Source organism: Eleutherodactylus coqui, chromosome 3, assembly GCF_035609145.1.
Source record: "Eleutherodactylus coqui strain aEleCoq1 chromosome 3, aEleCoq1.hap1, whole genome shotgun sequence".
Lineage (NCBI taxonomy): Eukaryota > Metazoa > Chordata > Amphibia > Anura > Eleutherodactylidae > Eleutherodactylus > Eleutherodactylus coqui.
This window is the reverse complement of record NC_089839.1, coordinates 53,771,245-53,787,877: the sequence shown is the minus strand read 5'-3', so window position 1 is coordinate 53,787,877 and position 16,633 is coordinate 53,771,245. Positions and strand designations below refer to the sequence as shown.

Below are 16,633 nucleotides of genomic sequence, written 5' to 3'. Positions count from 1 at the left end.
TTTAATTATGAAACCCTGACTGTGCCCATTTATAGTCTTGTTTTCTCTAATGGTCTTGATATTTTTTAGTTTGTTTAGCAAAAAGGAAAAAATTCTGATCAAAATAAAAAACCATCCATAAGTTTAAAAAAATTGAGATTTTATTTTTCAGCCCTATTGCCTGGCCCTGCAGTGCTTTGTTGGTCCAGTGCTTCTTGGGTAACCAGCGAGGTCCCATTTATCTACTGGTTGTCTGTTGAGTACTATTTTTCACCCTGGATGTAGCTAAGTTTGGGTTTGACTATTTGCCACTGACAATTCTCACTTGTGTAGTCAAATGGTAACAACTATTCTGAGCAGATATAGAGCCCCCCAAAATATTGTCACCTTTCATGGACATATGACCATTATCTCTTGGGGTGGAGTGGGGTGCTATTTTTGATTCTTTTAGATTTTGTAAACTGTTGAATTTCTTTGATATCATAAAATGTGGATTTTGTTTATATACAAAATTAAAACCTAAAGCAATTAGTACATAAAAATAACAAAAATGTTTCTTCTTTTCAGCGCTTCTATATGCAACCATTTTTGGTAACGTGACAACAATCTTCCAGCAAATGTATGCCAACACAAATCGGTACCATGAAATGCTAAACAGTGTGAGAGACTTTCTAAAACTTTACCAAGTGCCCAAGGGTCTGAGTGAGCGAGTCATGGATTATATCGTGTCCACCTGGTCGATGTCCCGAGGTATTGACACTGAAAAGGTAAGAATGATGTTTTTTCTGAAATTACATTTGAAAGAAATTCTGATTATACAGTATGCAATATATATAAATAATGTTACTATATATGTGATGTGTATGTGTGTGTGTGTATGTATATATGTGTATGTATATATATATATATATATATATATATATATATATATATATAAGTGAAAGCCCTCACTCACTGACTTACTGACTCACTCACTGACTCGCCACTAATTCTCTAACTTTCTGAGGTCGTACAAACATGAAATTTGGCAGGAACATTCTTTAGGTCCTAAATAGGAAAAGTAAAGGGGGTCACAACTCAAAAAATCACTGCTAAATGCAAAAGTTTTTGCACCCCTATGTAATGTACCAAATCTAATTCTCTAACTTCCCGATGTCGTATAAAGATGAAATTTGATATGACTGTTCTTTAAGTCCTAAATAGGGGTCACAACTTGATTATTCAATGCGAATTGCAAAAGTAAGTGCACCTCTATGTAATGTAACTTCTGGGTGTCGTACAAGCATGAAATTTGGCGAGAGCATTCTTTACTCTAAAGTAACCTTGACTTCATAAAATCTTCCATGCAAACAACAACTTGACTCGGGCGAGGCCAGGTTCATCAGCTGGTATATATATATATATATATGATGCAAAGTTATATATATATATATATATATATATATATATATATATATATATACAACTTTGCATCATTCTATGAGTTTTCTCATTTTACAAGTGCGCCAAAGAAATCTATCAGAAATATATTTCTGCTCACAATATTTCGATAACTATTTTCCTTTGCGAAAGTAATATTATAGGTCTTAGTAGTTGTCTTTACTCTTTACCTGTTATTTTTCATAGCTTACTCCAGTAAGTCAGGATAAATCTATAAATCTTAGGAGGGACTAAGAACACATCATCCCTTGAACGACTGTTCCTTTATTCTAACTGGAGTTGACACTTTAGAAAAGCACAGGAAAAAGTAATTTTTCTTCCTGGGCCGCGAAAAGTTTTGTGACACTTTGTAAAAGAAAAAAAACATATCTGATGGATTCCTTTTAATATTAGCAATACAAGGAGACATTTCTCAAGACATTCTTGAAGTTGGAGTTCAGCATTTCTGCAAGGGATGCAAGCTGAAGTTTTACATTTCAAATCAATTCTCTGGTCTGTGCCAAGACATGAATAAAGTATGAGCATAAACCACATTGCATTACAAAACACACAAAAATATACACTGTGTCAAAATGAATAAAGATCTGGACCTTATTGCTGCTGATTTGCAGCTACCAAGGGCCACCACTTTGTAGGTAATAATGCTGTCAGGGGCCCGGCAAATCAGTTCAAAAAAGAGGTACTCTCTCAGCTTACCTCTTACTACCCTAGTAGCCTGATTAATAATTTGTACAATTGTATATAAAAGTTCAATTAGTGCACTTAGTGCCCCAATTAGTCTTTTGTTTCCTTATTCTTCGTATACCCACCAAAAATGAGGTATGGGACCCATAAGCCACAATATTTTGGAAAAAAACATAACATAATCTTTATGGTGGAAAAGGAATATACAATAACTCCAACAGAAGTAAACAGGATACAAGACAAAGGATGAGAGGAACACAGCTCAAGACATCTTAACTAGTCCATATGGAGCCCAAATAGTACTGATGTCAGCCCTGCAGCTTTCTATTAACCTTTTTTCCTCACTCGAGGTTTGGATTTTAGACATTGAGTGGAATGCTCAACCACTAATCATAGTGTAGTACCCAATGGCTTGTTTTTCTAAGGGTTTTCCCATTTAAGAGTTGGTATCTGCTTTAATAGCATGTTTTGCATATAGGTCAAAGTGTATTGCTTAAGAACTACAACAAAGCCAGATGGATGCTACATGGCAGAACTCGACTTCAATTTTAGCAACCGCCTTTCCTGACACTAACCATGTCTCTAAGCACACAGTGTGGTGCTGCAGTACATAAAATGGCCTGCGGAGGGCTGTAGACAGGCATTCATGCTGCAGAAACTAGCAAGAGCACCTGTGGTTGTGGCAGGAAGTAGTATAAAAGTGTCAGTTCCTGTCACACTCAGAGGAAAGGTGGCTGCCAGCCAGAGTGAGAGGCTGAAGCAGCAGCCACCAGGCACTTGGCGCCTGAGATATGTGCAGACCAGTCAGGGCCCGTCTCAAGCCTGACAGAGGAGGATGCCTCTAGACTCCCCGGGCAAGGGGTGTTGACAGAGACCCTGTGGGTTGGTAACCCTGAGCTTTGTATGTTTACACATGTTTGCTGTGATATGGAATAAATGCTCGTCGCCAGAAATCAAAGAAATCCATGTCTCTGGAGACTTTATGCTCATGGTCTCCATTCCTGCTGAAAGGCAAAGATGGCAATCCAATAGGCGAGTAACCCCAACTTGCCACAACAGATACCCCCAGGACTTACAGTAGAGCCAAATAGTGTAGCAACTAGACATCATGTGAATTATTAGTATGGAGAACATATCAACAGTAAAAAACAAATAGCATCAGGGATTCACCATTAGATGATGGGTATAGGGTATTGGTAGCTGGATGATGAAGATGGTGTTTAATATGATGACACTAGCAGTCCCTAAGCAGCCCTTACTTGTCTGTATTGGAGTACCTGTCCTATCCCTCAGAACTAAGACCCACAGAAGACGTTAACAAGAAATGAAATATGAACCAAGGCAAACAGAAATGAAGGTATGAAAATACAAACACAAAGCAGGAAATACATACTGAACAAAAAAAACAAGAAATAAGGCAAACTAACTGAACAAACTAGACTAGCTTAAGACAAGATACTTAAAACTAGAAAATGAAATACTGGCTAAACACGTTGTCCCAGCTATCAACTACACCTCACAGCAAAAGCCAAAAATACTTAACCTCTTGGCAGCATCCTTTGTACATGTATATTTCAGCTGACTTTTGCTAGATAACTCCAGTCATGGCCACTAACCATTTAGATGCTGCTGTCATTTCTGACAGTGGCATATTAATGGACTGACAGAGGGTGGGAGCTCTCTATGTCACCCAAATAGCTCATCCATGACAAGATCATGGGTGGTTATTTCTATATCATGGCAGCATGAAGGCCCCCAGGGCTGCCATGTCTGTTTGCCTATGAAGGCCTGACTGTGGCAGGGCCTAATAGAACTCTATCAAAATAAAATACAGTACTGGCGTACATTCTATAAGTGATAAAACAATGACCAGTTCATAAGCAACCTATGAGGGCTAAAAAAAGTTAAAAATGTTATGTTTTTTTTTTAATTATTACAAAAATACCACGTATTAATTCATAAATAAAGTTATTTATCTAGTTATTACATAAAACAATTACATGTTTAAATCCCCCCTCTTTACCTAACATAAAATAAATCAACCAAAAAAATAATTGTTATTGGAGAGTCTGTAAAAGTCCAATCTATTAAAATACTGCATTATTTAACCTGCATGGAGAACACCATTACAAAAAATACACAATGCCAAAATTGCGCTTTTTTTGTTCACCCCATCGCCAAGCTATCAAAAAGTCGTATATTACCCCAAACGGTACCAATAGAAGCTACACTTTGTCCTACAAAAAAAAAACAAGCCTTCATAGAACCCCATCAATGGAAAAGTAAAAAAAAAATCATGGTGGTAAGAAAATGGTGACAAAAAGGTAATTTTTTAAAAGTTACCGTATATACTCGAGTATAAGCCGAGTCAATAAGTTTTACCACAAAAAACTGGTAAAACTTATTGACTCGAGTATAAGCCTAGCTATACTCCAGTATATACTAGGTAAAATTTTTTTTAAAAAAAACGCAATACTCACCTCTCAGCCAGTGTCTGTGTCCCCAGCACGATGGTCTCCCCGGGCGGTATGGCAACCTGCTTCAGACTTCTCCTCACTGTCACCTCCCTACTCAATTTTCAATTCCCCCGCCGTCAGCGCTGTGTAATTAAGCGCTCTGATTAGATCGAGTGCCAGCCAATCACAGCCGGTGGGGGAATTCAAAGCTGAGCAAGTAGAGAAAAAGAAAAGGTATATAGGAATTACTGTAATTATTATTGATTATTATTGATGACACAGAAAAACATAGTATGAAAGGGTAGAGATTCACGTTAAGTGTCTGCGATCCCATTATGCAGAAGATTGGTGTTAGTCTCTGATATTGTTGTTTCCTTAAATCTACTAGCTATAAAAAGTGAAGAATTTCCGAATGTCGTAAGCACATTTTATGGGTATATACGGTAGCTTCCCTTGAAAAATTAATGAGTAAGACTGGCGGGTGATGTACGGAGCTCGTGTTTCGCCACATCAAATATTGCGGCTAGGGTTAGCCTGCAGCAGGCTGTCTCCATTTTTTATTACAGGCTGTGTGCATTTGAATAAACCACTTAATGCATCAAATTGCTGCTTGTTTTGCAAGAATCACAGAGGACGTAGATAGGTGTACACCGGAGGCTGGCACTGCCACTGACTTGAATAATGAGTTTGTTTCTCGGATAGAAAATAATACAAATGTTTCAACAAATTAACTTCAGGGTTTCCGGCTCTTCTTCTCCACCTTTGTTCAGAGGATCCCACCATATCCAGGAATCCAGTGTTATATCATCTAAAGGGTAACATTAGAGAGTCAATCATATGCCCTCTACAGAGAAAGTTAGTGTATTGATTAAGTCTTTAATAACCACATTATTTACAGCCCATGGGATAACTGCATTACATAAAGTGACTCTGGGAGTAGACCGCTCACTTTATGACTCTGATGGATGAATAATGCATCTGAATTATGGTTTCATCTAAAATCAAATATTCTAAAAACAGCATCTGTTGTTTATAATCTTCCAGCCATTTACCGTGTCATATTTATAAAGCGAAATATGGACTTGCATGTGTAATCAGATATACCGTCTATATGTGCTTTTTCAGCTCCATGGACTAGTCATGTTCTTCTAATCCAATATGTCCCATCAACAAAAGCAGGCAAGCCCCTGGAGCCACGTAGCCAATACTAGTGTAGCTACTAGTGTAGTCATAGCTACACTTTCCTTAATTTGGGGTAAAGATTCAATTTGCTGCCCTTCTGTTAGGCCGGCTACATGGGGCAGCCAGCCTCTTGCTATTTCAGGCAGAGCGGGTGTCGCGCTGCTCCATCTGTGTGAATAGCCTCTAGCCTTTTACTTTCCCTTAGCACTGCAGGAGTTAATCCTCCCCAGTGCTCTCAGCCTAGCTGCTGGGTATATGGCTATTCCCCTCCTATTTAGCTGCACTGGGGATCCTCCTCCTTGCATGAGAATTGGTGTGTTTGTCTGTCACCTAGCTAAAGCCTCCTGCTCCTGACTTCAGCATCTGCCCTGTTTCCTGGTCTCTTACCTGGTTTCCGTTTGCACTCTGCCTGTCCCGACACCAGACCAGATTCTGTTTATAGCTCAAACTATTCACAGTGCTTTGCACCGGTGTCTCTGACCCCTGTGGGTTAGCTGCCATCCACACTGGGACAACTCCAGGAGGGAGCAGTCTGCTCGGTTCCCCGCGGCAAAGTCCAGATCCCTGTACAAGGGTTAAAGGATGAATACCCGGGAACCATCAGGACAACACCCTTAGGTTTAACCCAAAGCCAAGCCGGTTGGTTAGCACAGTGGGTTCACACTTGCTGTCCGTAACACCTTCCCTGTAAATACTCTGGGCAAAGTGATGACTTTGTGCTACTTTTGGCACCCAACAAGCATCAGAGCCTTTTTAGCTACTACCCTGGCTGATATAGCTGGACATTTGCTTCTGGAGCCTACAACATCTTTTATGGATTGTTTTCTTCTTATGTCTATTGAAGTTTTCATTGGCCAGGAAAAAATTCAAAATGCATCCTGTAAGATACAATATGGTATAAATGCTAATAGGTAGGAGCCCCACCTAGTGTAAGAATGAGGATCTCCTAGCCCTATTTAGTCAGATACATGGGTCCACTAGCTGCTTCATATTCACTGGTAAGGTGCTTGAGCAAAGGGATATTCCATACATACTTCAGAGAGAAATTGTAGTTTAAGGAAGCGCCTTACATGTAGTTCACCATGCAGACCAGCAACCTATTAATGACGCCATGAGAATTTGGCGGGTTGCCCTGCATATCCATCAGTGAACTACTATCTGCATTGTGAACTACATATATCAGAATGGTCTGGCACCCTGTATCCACTATGTGTGGGAGTGTACACCAAGCATCCACCCCCCTCATTATCAGGAGGCAGTGTGAGTGGGTGTTTTATCGGTGCCCTCACAGGTGTCATTGGCTCCTCCATTTGGTATTCAGCTACCTGCATGGTGAGAGGAGGATGCATCTATATGCACTCCTCAGTCAGTAAGTAACGGCCATTTTCTGTGATTGCCATTTACATGCAATGATTATCGCTCAAAATTAGCTGATGTTTTTTGAGTGATAATCGTTGCGTGTAAATGCTACCATTGTCTGCTTTTTGGCCGAACGATGATTTTTAGGTGAGCATAAAATCCATTGTTCAGCTAGAGAGCTGATAGCAGGGACCACACACTGTGTTCTGCACGGGAGCGCTGATTACATTGTAATTAGCGTGCAGCCCCACGGCAGAACATAGGAGCTGTATGCAGAGAACAGCCCACCCTGCTTAGAACTAGCGGGGGCTCATTTACATGCAAATAAGGGTAATAAGATGCTAAGACTCTGCACCTCATAAGGCTTTACTGTGCTTGCGTGAGTAGACGGTAATGTGCAATACGCAGCTGTATACACAGAGTTTTCTGGTAGTTTGCTACAATGTATCAGTCACTGTTTCGCTCACAGAACATTGCCTAGATTGGATACAGTTATATCAATTTCTGCAATCTCTGACTGTAAAGAAGAGTGTCTTCAATCATTGATACAAAGACTTCAAATTTGTAAAATAGTGATTAACCCCTTTAATGACCGCAAATACATCTTTCGATGGCCTTTTCGGCTGGGCCTTATTCCACACGGCTGTCAAAAGACAGCCTCACTGTGGACTGAGGCCCCAGGGTCTGTGAGGGTGACAGCTCCCTGCTATTGGCTACTGGAGGTAGCTGGCAGCCTGGAGCTGTCATGGGAGGTCGCAGTGAGCGACCCCTGGTCACGCAATCACCGGTATCCACCGAAAGTTAAAAAAATGTTTCAAAAAGTTAGTTTCAGCTCTGCTCATGAATCGGATACATGAGGGGAGCTGAGAGTACTCACCCTTATCCTCCATAATGTCCCACGGTGTTCTGGTCCTTCCTGGACGTAATACATCAGGCGCATGTGCAAAAGGCCGGGAAGCCCAGGAAATTTTTAATTCACCCTGCTCCTGGCTAATATGAGCAATCAAGAGTAGGGGGATGTCACCGGGAACTGCTGTATGTAGTTCCCGGTCACATGATCGCTGTTATCCAATGGATAATGGCGATCATGTAAAAGTAAAAAAGAAAGTTTGTTTCATCATCCCTCATGGATCATATCCCTAGGGTAGATGAAATAATGCACCTGATGACCCCAGATTTGTCCGTGGACCTTTCCCCGGATTCTGCGCACGTGCCAGTCACCAGAATGGCGGACGCATGCGCAAAACCGTGGATTGACGGGGTAATTTAAAATCTCCCTGCTCCTGGCTATCAAATGTAGCCGAGACCCTGGGGGCAGCAGTATGAAGTCTCTGGTCACGTGATCAGCTTTATCCAATGGATAACAGCGATCATGTAAAAGTAAAAAAAAGTTTCACTTCCCATCACAGATCAGATCCATGAGGGGAGGTGAAATTACTAACCTAAGGCCTCTGGCAATGTCCCTTGACAGCATCTTTATCCATGGACCTTTCCCCAGCTGCATTGCATGCGCCCATCTGCAAAGTGGTGGACGCAAGCGCAAAAGCTGGCGACGGCCTGGGAAATTTAAAATCTACTTGCCCCTGGCTATTAAAAGTAGCCGTTAAGTTAAGTTTTTCAAATGTGCATCCAGAATAAAGTAAACAGATGGAATTATATATCTTATCAAAAATTTCTACAGTATGTTTGCACATATTTGAGATATTGCAGTTGAAAAAGTGAAAAAATAACAATTTTTTCAAAATGTTCACAATTTTGGCACTTTTAATAAATATACACAAATTCTCTCAATCTATTTGTACCACCTAAATGAAGTCCAATATGTGGCGAAAAAACAATGTCAGAATCGCTTGGATATGCAAAACCTTTCTGGTCTTTTTCCATGCTCAAGTGACACGTGTCAGATTTGCAAAATTTGGCCTGGTCATTAAGTCGCAAACAGGCTTGGTCACTAAGGGGTTAAAGTGACACATGTCCAATTTCCAAAATTTGGCCTGGTCATTAAGCCACAAAAATAGGCTTCGTCACTAAGGCGTTAAGTATTTATGTAAAACCGGAAAACCCCTTTAAAGGACCACTTGGGTGAGAACACATTTTCCTTCCATACAGCCCTCATTTGATTGCCTATCACACTCTGGAGGTCTCATCTGTATATTGCAGTCACTTCCATGCAGTGCAGCTTTCTGTCTGATTCTTGGTAGACACTATCTTGATGCTGAGTTTTCTGCTTTCACTATTCTGATGCATCAGCACATCATTACATGAACATGCCAGAGGTTGTAGCATCTCTGCTGCTGGAAAACATTACTATTACCTTCATTATTCACCTTAATAAGCTGCAGACCATAAGTATACAGTCAGAAGGATGAGCTGTGATCACCTCTATTATAACTGTGTGACAGGAGCTGTGTGATCATCATCAGTACCTTTGATAGGAGTGTCTGCGTTCTCCTCTGAAGAGCAGGTGTGGTACTGTAATCACACAGACTTATGCTGAGAAACTGACTAGTTTGAGAGCACACAAACCCAAGCAAATCTAAGCTGGTCAGACCTGAGATCACATGACCACCTGTGGAGAAACAGGCCAGGAGTTCAGATAGAAAGAAATAACTAACCAAGGTAATAGCATTTGATTTATATATACTGGGGGGATAGGTACATAATGAATGAAAAAGAAAAACCACCGGAGTGGCCCTTTAATAGATGGCTTACATGTACAGTATAGACAAAGTCTTCCAGCCTGGTCTTTCCCATAAAACCTCATAATCTGGAATGTATCTCATTGCTTTGAGAATTGCAGCAATATTCCCTTATAAACCACCTCAAATGCCCCTATAATTATATATCTCATTGCTCGCAGTTCCCGTACAGCATTGTTTAACCAAATAAATCATGAAATACCAACGGCTCTTCTCATTATTTGGACTATAAAACCTTAAGAAAGTAGGGGGTAATGACACAGCGCCTGAGACAAACCTTGTATAATCCTAATATAGATTGTTTATTGCATATTCTCCATATCTGAGCCCCACAGTCGTCTGATGATGAAAAGAAACTTCTTCTAAGCTGAGGAAAGAACCTCCAATGACCTCAAGGCTGGAAAGTTTGTACTACTGCCTGGATGTTGTACTAGAAAATCTGATAATTGCTATAGACATATTGTATCTGGTCGGTAATGGTAAAAAATGGGAAATTAATTACAAGCGATTCAGTTTGTAGATAGAAGTTACTTTTCCTTTGTTGTTTGTCATCCTAACTGATATTATTTTACTAAAGGTACAAACTATTTTAGCTGGAACTGTTTTTAAAGGGGTGGTCTCAGGGGCGTAATTAAAGGCTCAGGGGCCCTGATGCAAAAGGTGACCTGCCCCCCCCCCCCTCTATCTGTATCTGTACCTGTACCCATACCCAAAGCATGCTGCACAGAGGCATAACTTGAAGCTTCTGGGCCCCAATGCAAAACCTGTAACAGGGCCCCCAACTATAATGCTTTATTCATAGTACTGGGCTCCCTATATGGAGAAGAGAGGCCTTATGGGCCCCCTAAGGCTTCTGGGCCCATATGCAACCGCATTTCCTGCATCCTCTATAGTTACGCCCCTGGGTGGTCTCATGAAGGGTTTATGGACATCATGGGAGGGGCGTCCCCTGCTTATTACACCCATTGCTGAGCCCTTTTGTACGAGGGGCTCCCGTTTTGGAGGACTTGAGGCACTCTTGTAGTACATAAGAATGGCAGCACAGTAATATTACATTTTCCTTGCAGAGGCCAACTCAATGAATTGCTGTGAAGGACAGCACATAAGCTATATTACCATGCTTTGCTGATGTTGTGCACCATTCCCTGGTTTGCTCAACCTGACTATTTGTTGCTTTGTTCCCTCCTAGGTTCTTCAGATTTGCCCTAAAGACATGCGAGCTGATATATGTGTCCACCTGAACCGGAAAGTATTCAAGGAGCACCCTGCATTTCGACTAGCTAGTGATGGCTGCCTGAGGGCCCTCGCCATGGAGTTCCAGACTGTGCACTGTGCTCCAGGGGATTTAATCTACCATGCTGGGGAGAGTATAGACACATTGTGTTTTGTGGTGTCCGGGTCTTTGGAAGTTATCCAAGATGATGAAGTTGTGGCTATTTTGGGTAAGTTTCATGACTCAATCGAGTTATAGTGCAATATATTGATCAGCTATTAAAGGGGTTGTCTAGTTATTATCTCTGTTTTGCGTATCCTACGGATATGTTATCAGTAGTGATCAGCAAGGGTCCATCACCAAGGACTCCCACCTATCAATTGTTTGCCTTCATGTACTGAGTTGATTTTTGCAGGAAGCAAACAGATCCATTCTCACTGCAGTGGCCAGGCTTAGTACTGCAGGCCAAGTTCTCATTGAATGAAAAAGAGCTTGGCCTGCAATACCAAGCCTGGCCACTGAAGTTGGAATGAAGCTATCTGCTTCCTGTAGAAAACACCTCATTGCACAAGTGCACCAGTCCAGAGAACAGCTGATTGGTGGAGGTTCCTGGTGACGGACCCTTGCTGATCTATTAATGACATATCCTGAATACTCTTGACCATGGAACTGACTGACCTAAATAAGATATAAAATATAACTTTTAATACTTCAATTAAAGTCTTTTGTGAACAAACCAAACAAATATCTAATAACAGTGTATTTCTACAGGGATTAGGTGCACATCGAGGTGGACACACTTTTATTGGTTACGTCTCACTTTCTGATCTGTGAGAAATTGTTATGTGTCAAAAATTAATGTTGATGAACCAAACTTCATTAGATTAAGACGTTATGTTCCCGATGATTTTTGGGAAACGTCAACCCAATGTAAGTATTATCAATGTCTCCATACAAAACTCATAGAGGAGGCAGATGACACATCAATCCTGTAAGTATTATCAACATCTCCTCACAGAATATGTGAAGGAGACAGACAACACATCATCCCTACGTGTTTCACTCGAGGTAAGTTCTTCAGGGGCTAAGATGACCTCAGATGATGGAGTGCACCAAAGTGCAATTATGTCATCTGCCTCCTCTACGAGTTCTTTGAGGAGACATTGATAATACTTACATTGGGTTGACATTTCCCAAAAAATCATCGGGGACATAACGTCTAACTCTAATGAAGTTTGGTCCATCAACATTTATTTTTGACACATAACAATTTCTCACAGATCAGAAAGTGAGACGTAACCAATGTGAAATAAAAGTGTTTCCACCTCGACCTGCACCCAATCCCTGTAGACGTACACTGTTATTAGATGTTTGTTTTTTGGTTTGTTCACAAAAGATTTTAATTGAAGTATTAAAAGTTATATTTTATATCTTATTTAGTCCAGTCAGTTAAAAAAAGTCTAGATTTCTGGACATTAATTGCCTCTGTGAAGTTGACCATGGAACTGGGAGCTCCTCCCCACCAGTTAGACCAGACCGTCATGTCACTGATCTTCTGAATTACCTAAACTTATTAAAACTTATTGTTCACCGCAACATGTGAGCTGTATTATGGCCATTGATCATGGCTTGCAGTGCTCCTTATCTCCACCTGCGACTAGACATGGTTAGCACTGTGTCCCCCAAGTGGTCTGTGGCAGATGCTGTCAGTTTCTTAGTCTGCATAAGGTGTGCATATGCTGCTTCTTCATCTCTTAAAGAGCCAGCAAGTGGCATCCGACTATTTAAGGCACTCTGCCGGACTAGCACTGAGCAATCAGTCTCCATACTGTTTGAAGGTGTAAGTGTTGATTCTGCCTGATCATCTGGTTATTTTATGAATGCCTAAACCACCCAGCTTTCCTAACCTCGCCAATCCTGACCATAGCTTGTTATTTGTTTTTAATTTCCTTGTCTGCTTCCTGCCCTAACCCATGGCCCGATCTATGTTGTGAAAGTGATCTGTATGCCCTGACACCAGCTGTGTTCTACCTCTACGTCCCTGCCTACACCCTCTGGTACCGCATTATGGAACACCTGACCAAATGTGTCAGCTGCAACTTAACTGAGACTGTTTTTGGGGTAACAGTCAGGGGGTCCCCTTAGAGAAGAGTAGATTCTGATTGGTGGGCTGGAAGGAAGAAAAATGGAGATCCCCTGAATCAGTCCCCAAGACAAATCGATTCTGAGGCACAGCGGATCCACATCCTCTACCGTGACACTCGGTCTTTTCAGCTACCTGTCCTCAAAAGTGCGCGTTCAGTAAGGCAGAGAAAGTAAAAAAACAACGTTTCTGCTCTTCTGCTCTGCTTCAGTTTATATTTCCCTTATTAATATACCCCCTAAAGGGCAATATAAAAGCTTGGCGGTCAGTCGTTTAAACAACCAGCCTTAGTTTTTAAAGGTGTTGTTGAAATATCTGGGGACCCACTGCAAAAGCTGTCAATATGCACAATGCCAAATGGCTCACCATGCCATCCCACATCGTTAAAAGAAGACTGATGGTCATCTGCAGTTATAATCCCATTGTAAATCATACTTTGCATTACTGTTCTCTAATCTAATGAAAGCATTCGTTGGGCCTTGTGAGGGCAGCGCGATCATCAATAACAACCAAACTGCTCAGCATGGGTGGATTTGTCACAGCATGTGTGGCAACCATTACTCGCACAGTCTAATCATATGGTTGCGGTTTTATATTTGAATTTTCTATTTTCTCATGATTGTAAATGCTTTCTTTTTTCGGGATAGTCAGCAACAGGCTTCACACACAGAATATATTTCTCATGCTGATGCTCTATAAATTGTGTTCAGCTACTGGCAGATTTTGCTCAATGATCAGTTGAATATGATCAGGAAAGATTTTCTGCTTCTGCATGTAAACAAGAATGTTTCTTTTACTGGTTTAAAGCAGTGCACTGCAGTAATACTTGGCTTTATAGGCATTATTTGATAGGTATTTTATATCATGTGGACGTATTGTTTGAACACTATATAGTGGTATTATTTATGCACTGTTTGCCAGTTAGTTATATACTCTTTGGATGTATTACCTGGATACTACATGGCACGATTGAGTATTATTATGCACTTCGTAGTGGTGTAGTGGCCTGGAATAATGGGGCCCCTCCATAAAGTATGCATGCAGTTGTCTTGTGCCTATGTGTTGTTAGTGTCTTTTATGTTATATGAATATGATGTGTATTGCATAGCTGCAGCACTGTATGGGTTAACTGTCTGGCATGTGAGGTGTCTGGGAATTGTATCTTGTTGTTTGTCATGTGTGTGTGTGCCATATATATGTGAGTGCAAGGTGTTCTGGGAGAAAGAAGCAAGAGGAGTTCGGTTCTGCTCTTGCAAGAGTGAGGAGTGTTTGAGGACCTGCAAGTGAGCCACACAGACACCATCAGTTCTGTGCTGGCCAGAATGGAAGATGCTGAAAGGTAACCCCAGCCTTCCCTGGGCCTGCTTTACCCAGGAGATACCAGTGGTATCCTGAGCCACTGAGAAGAAGGGAGAGAGTGGAACCACCATGCAGCGTGGAGTGCCTGCCGAATGTGAGTGCTGACAAGTAGAGAGCTGGTGAGAGTGAAGGAGTTGGTATCGGGAGCAGAACCCCACAGATAACTTGGACTGTGGATTCTTCTGACATCCTGTGATTTCCTCCCTGTCACCCGACTTTGTGTTTTGCACCATTTTCCTGCTGGCGTGCATTTATACTACTGTTGGAGTGTACTGTTATTGTTCAAGTAAACAAGCACTGCAGACCGTTCCCAGCTTTGCTCCTTAAAAGTTTCTCTGTGTGTGGATTACTTATTTCATCATCCAGATTTACTGCAGAGGAAAGAATGGTGGTGTCACGAGTGACAGGACTTTTTAAGGTAAACCACATCTTGGGTTACCCCTGTGAAAGTGCCCCCAGTGGTAACTTGGGCGGGTTCTGTGCTACCCTCTTAGGAGGCGATGGTAGAGCCCCGTGACAAGGCTCGCTGTCTCCTCAGCTGTGGGTCTGCTCCTTGGATGCTGCAGTGGTATTATTTGCTCACTACATAGCACTCTTTTTACTCTATGGGCAGTATTATTTGGGCATTGAAAGGTCTCCCTTTCCAGTGGCTCCATAGCAGCAGTCTGGGTTTGCTGTATATCATGTAGTTTTTTGGTTCTGCTATCTGGTTATATGACTATTGTCACTCATTATTGATTGGTCTTTCCCATACTAAACTCTCCTCTTTCCAACCTATCCTGAATTGAGCAGCCTAACCCATCTCTGTAACGGCTACACCTAGCTGCCTGTTAAACTCATCAGTCTCATCCATAAAGCTCTCAAAGTGCTGCACCACCATACATCTCCTCTCTTATCCCTGTCTACTACCCTACCCTTGCTCTTCATCTTGCTAATGACCTCAAACTAAGTTGCTCCATAATCCAAGCCTCCCGTTCCCATCTCCAAGACTTTTTCAGAGCTGCACCAGTTCTCTGGAATGCACTACACCACACAATCAGGTTAATCACAAATATCTAATTTAAAGGGGTTGTCCCGCGAAACAAAGTGGGGGTAAGCACTTCTGTATGGCCATATTAATGCACTTTGTAATATACATCGTGCATTAATTATGAGCCATACAGAAGTTATTCACTTACCTGTTCCATTGCTGGCGTCCCCGTCTCCATGGTGCCGTCTAATCTTCAGCGTCTAATCGCCCGATTAGACGCGCTTGCGCAGTCCGGTCTTCTCCTTTGCTGAATGGGGCCGCTCGTGCCGGAGAGCGGCTCCTCGTAGCTCCGCCCCGTCACGTGTGCCGATTCCAGCCAATCAGGAGGCTGGAATCGGCAATGGACCGCACAGAAGCCCTGCGGTCCACCGAGGGTGAAGATCCCGGCGGCCATCTTCACAAGGTAAGTATGAAGACGCCGGACCGCGGGGATTCGGGTAAGTACTATCTGTTTGTTTTTTTTATCCCTGCATCGGGTTTGTCTTGCGCCGAACGGGGGGGGGGGGGGGGGGGGGGCTATTGAAAGAAAAAAAAACGTTTCGGCGCGGGACAACCCCTTTAAGTGTGCCCTAAAAACTCATCTCCTTAGGGAAGCATGTCACATTCCCAAATCTAACTGTTCTTTATTAGAGATGAGCGAACACCAAAATGTTCGGGTGTTCGTTATTCGGAACGAACTTCCCGCGATGTTCGAGGGTTCGTTTCGAACAACGAACCCCATTGAAGTCAATGGGCGACCAGAGCATTTTTGTATTTCGCCGATGCTCGCTAAGGTTTTCATGTGTGAAAATCTGGGCAATTCAAGAAAGTGATGGGAACGACACAGAAACGGATAGGGCAGGCGAGGGGCTACGTGTTGGGCTGCATCTCAAGTTCACAGGTCCCACTATTAAGCCACAATAGCGGCAAGAGTGGGCCCCTCCCAACAACTTTTACTTCTGAAAAGCCCTCATTAGCATGGCATACCTTTGCTAAGCACCACACTACCTCCAACAAAGCACAATCACTGCCTGCATGACACTCCACTGACACTTCTCCTGGGTTACATGCTGCCCAACCGCCCCCCCTCCCCCCCACAGCGCACACCAA

General features: G+C 42.1%; 1 protein-coding gene across 1 annotated transcript in view; it reads left to right on the top strand.

Moving 5' to 3' along the window:
* Positions 1-16,633, top strand: part of KCNH1 (potassium voltage-gated channel subfamily H member 1) — a 348,715-nt gene that overhangs the window by 216,427 nt on the left and 115,655 nt on the right. The window contains exons 8-9 of the mRNA XM_066594506.1: positions 547-746; positions 10,989-11,241. Of these exons, the coding sequence (XP_066450603.1) occupies positions 547-746; positions 10,989-11,241 (453 nt within the window). The remainder of the gene's footprint in view (positions 1-546; positions 747-10,988; positions 11,242-16,633) is intronic.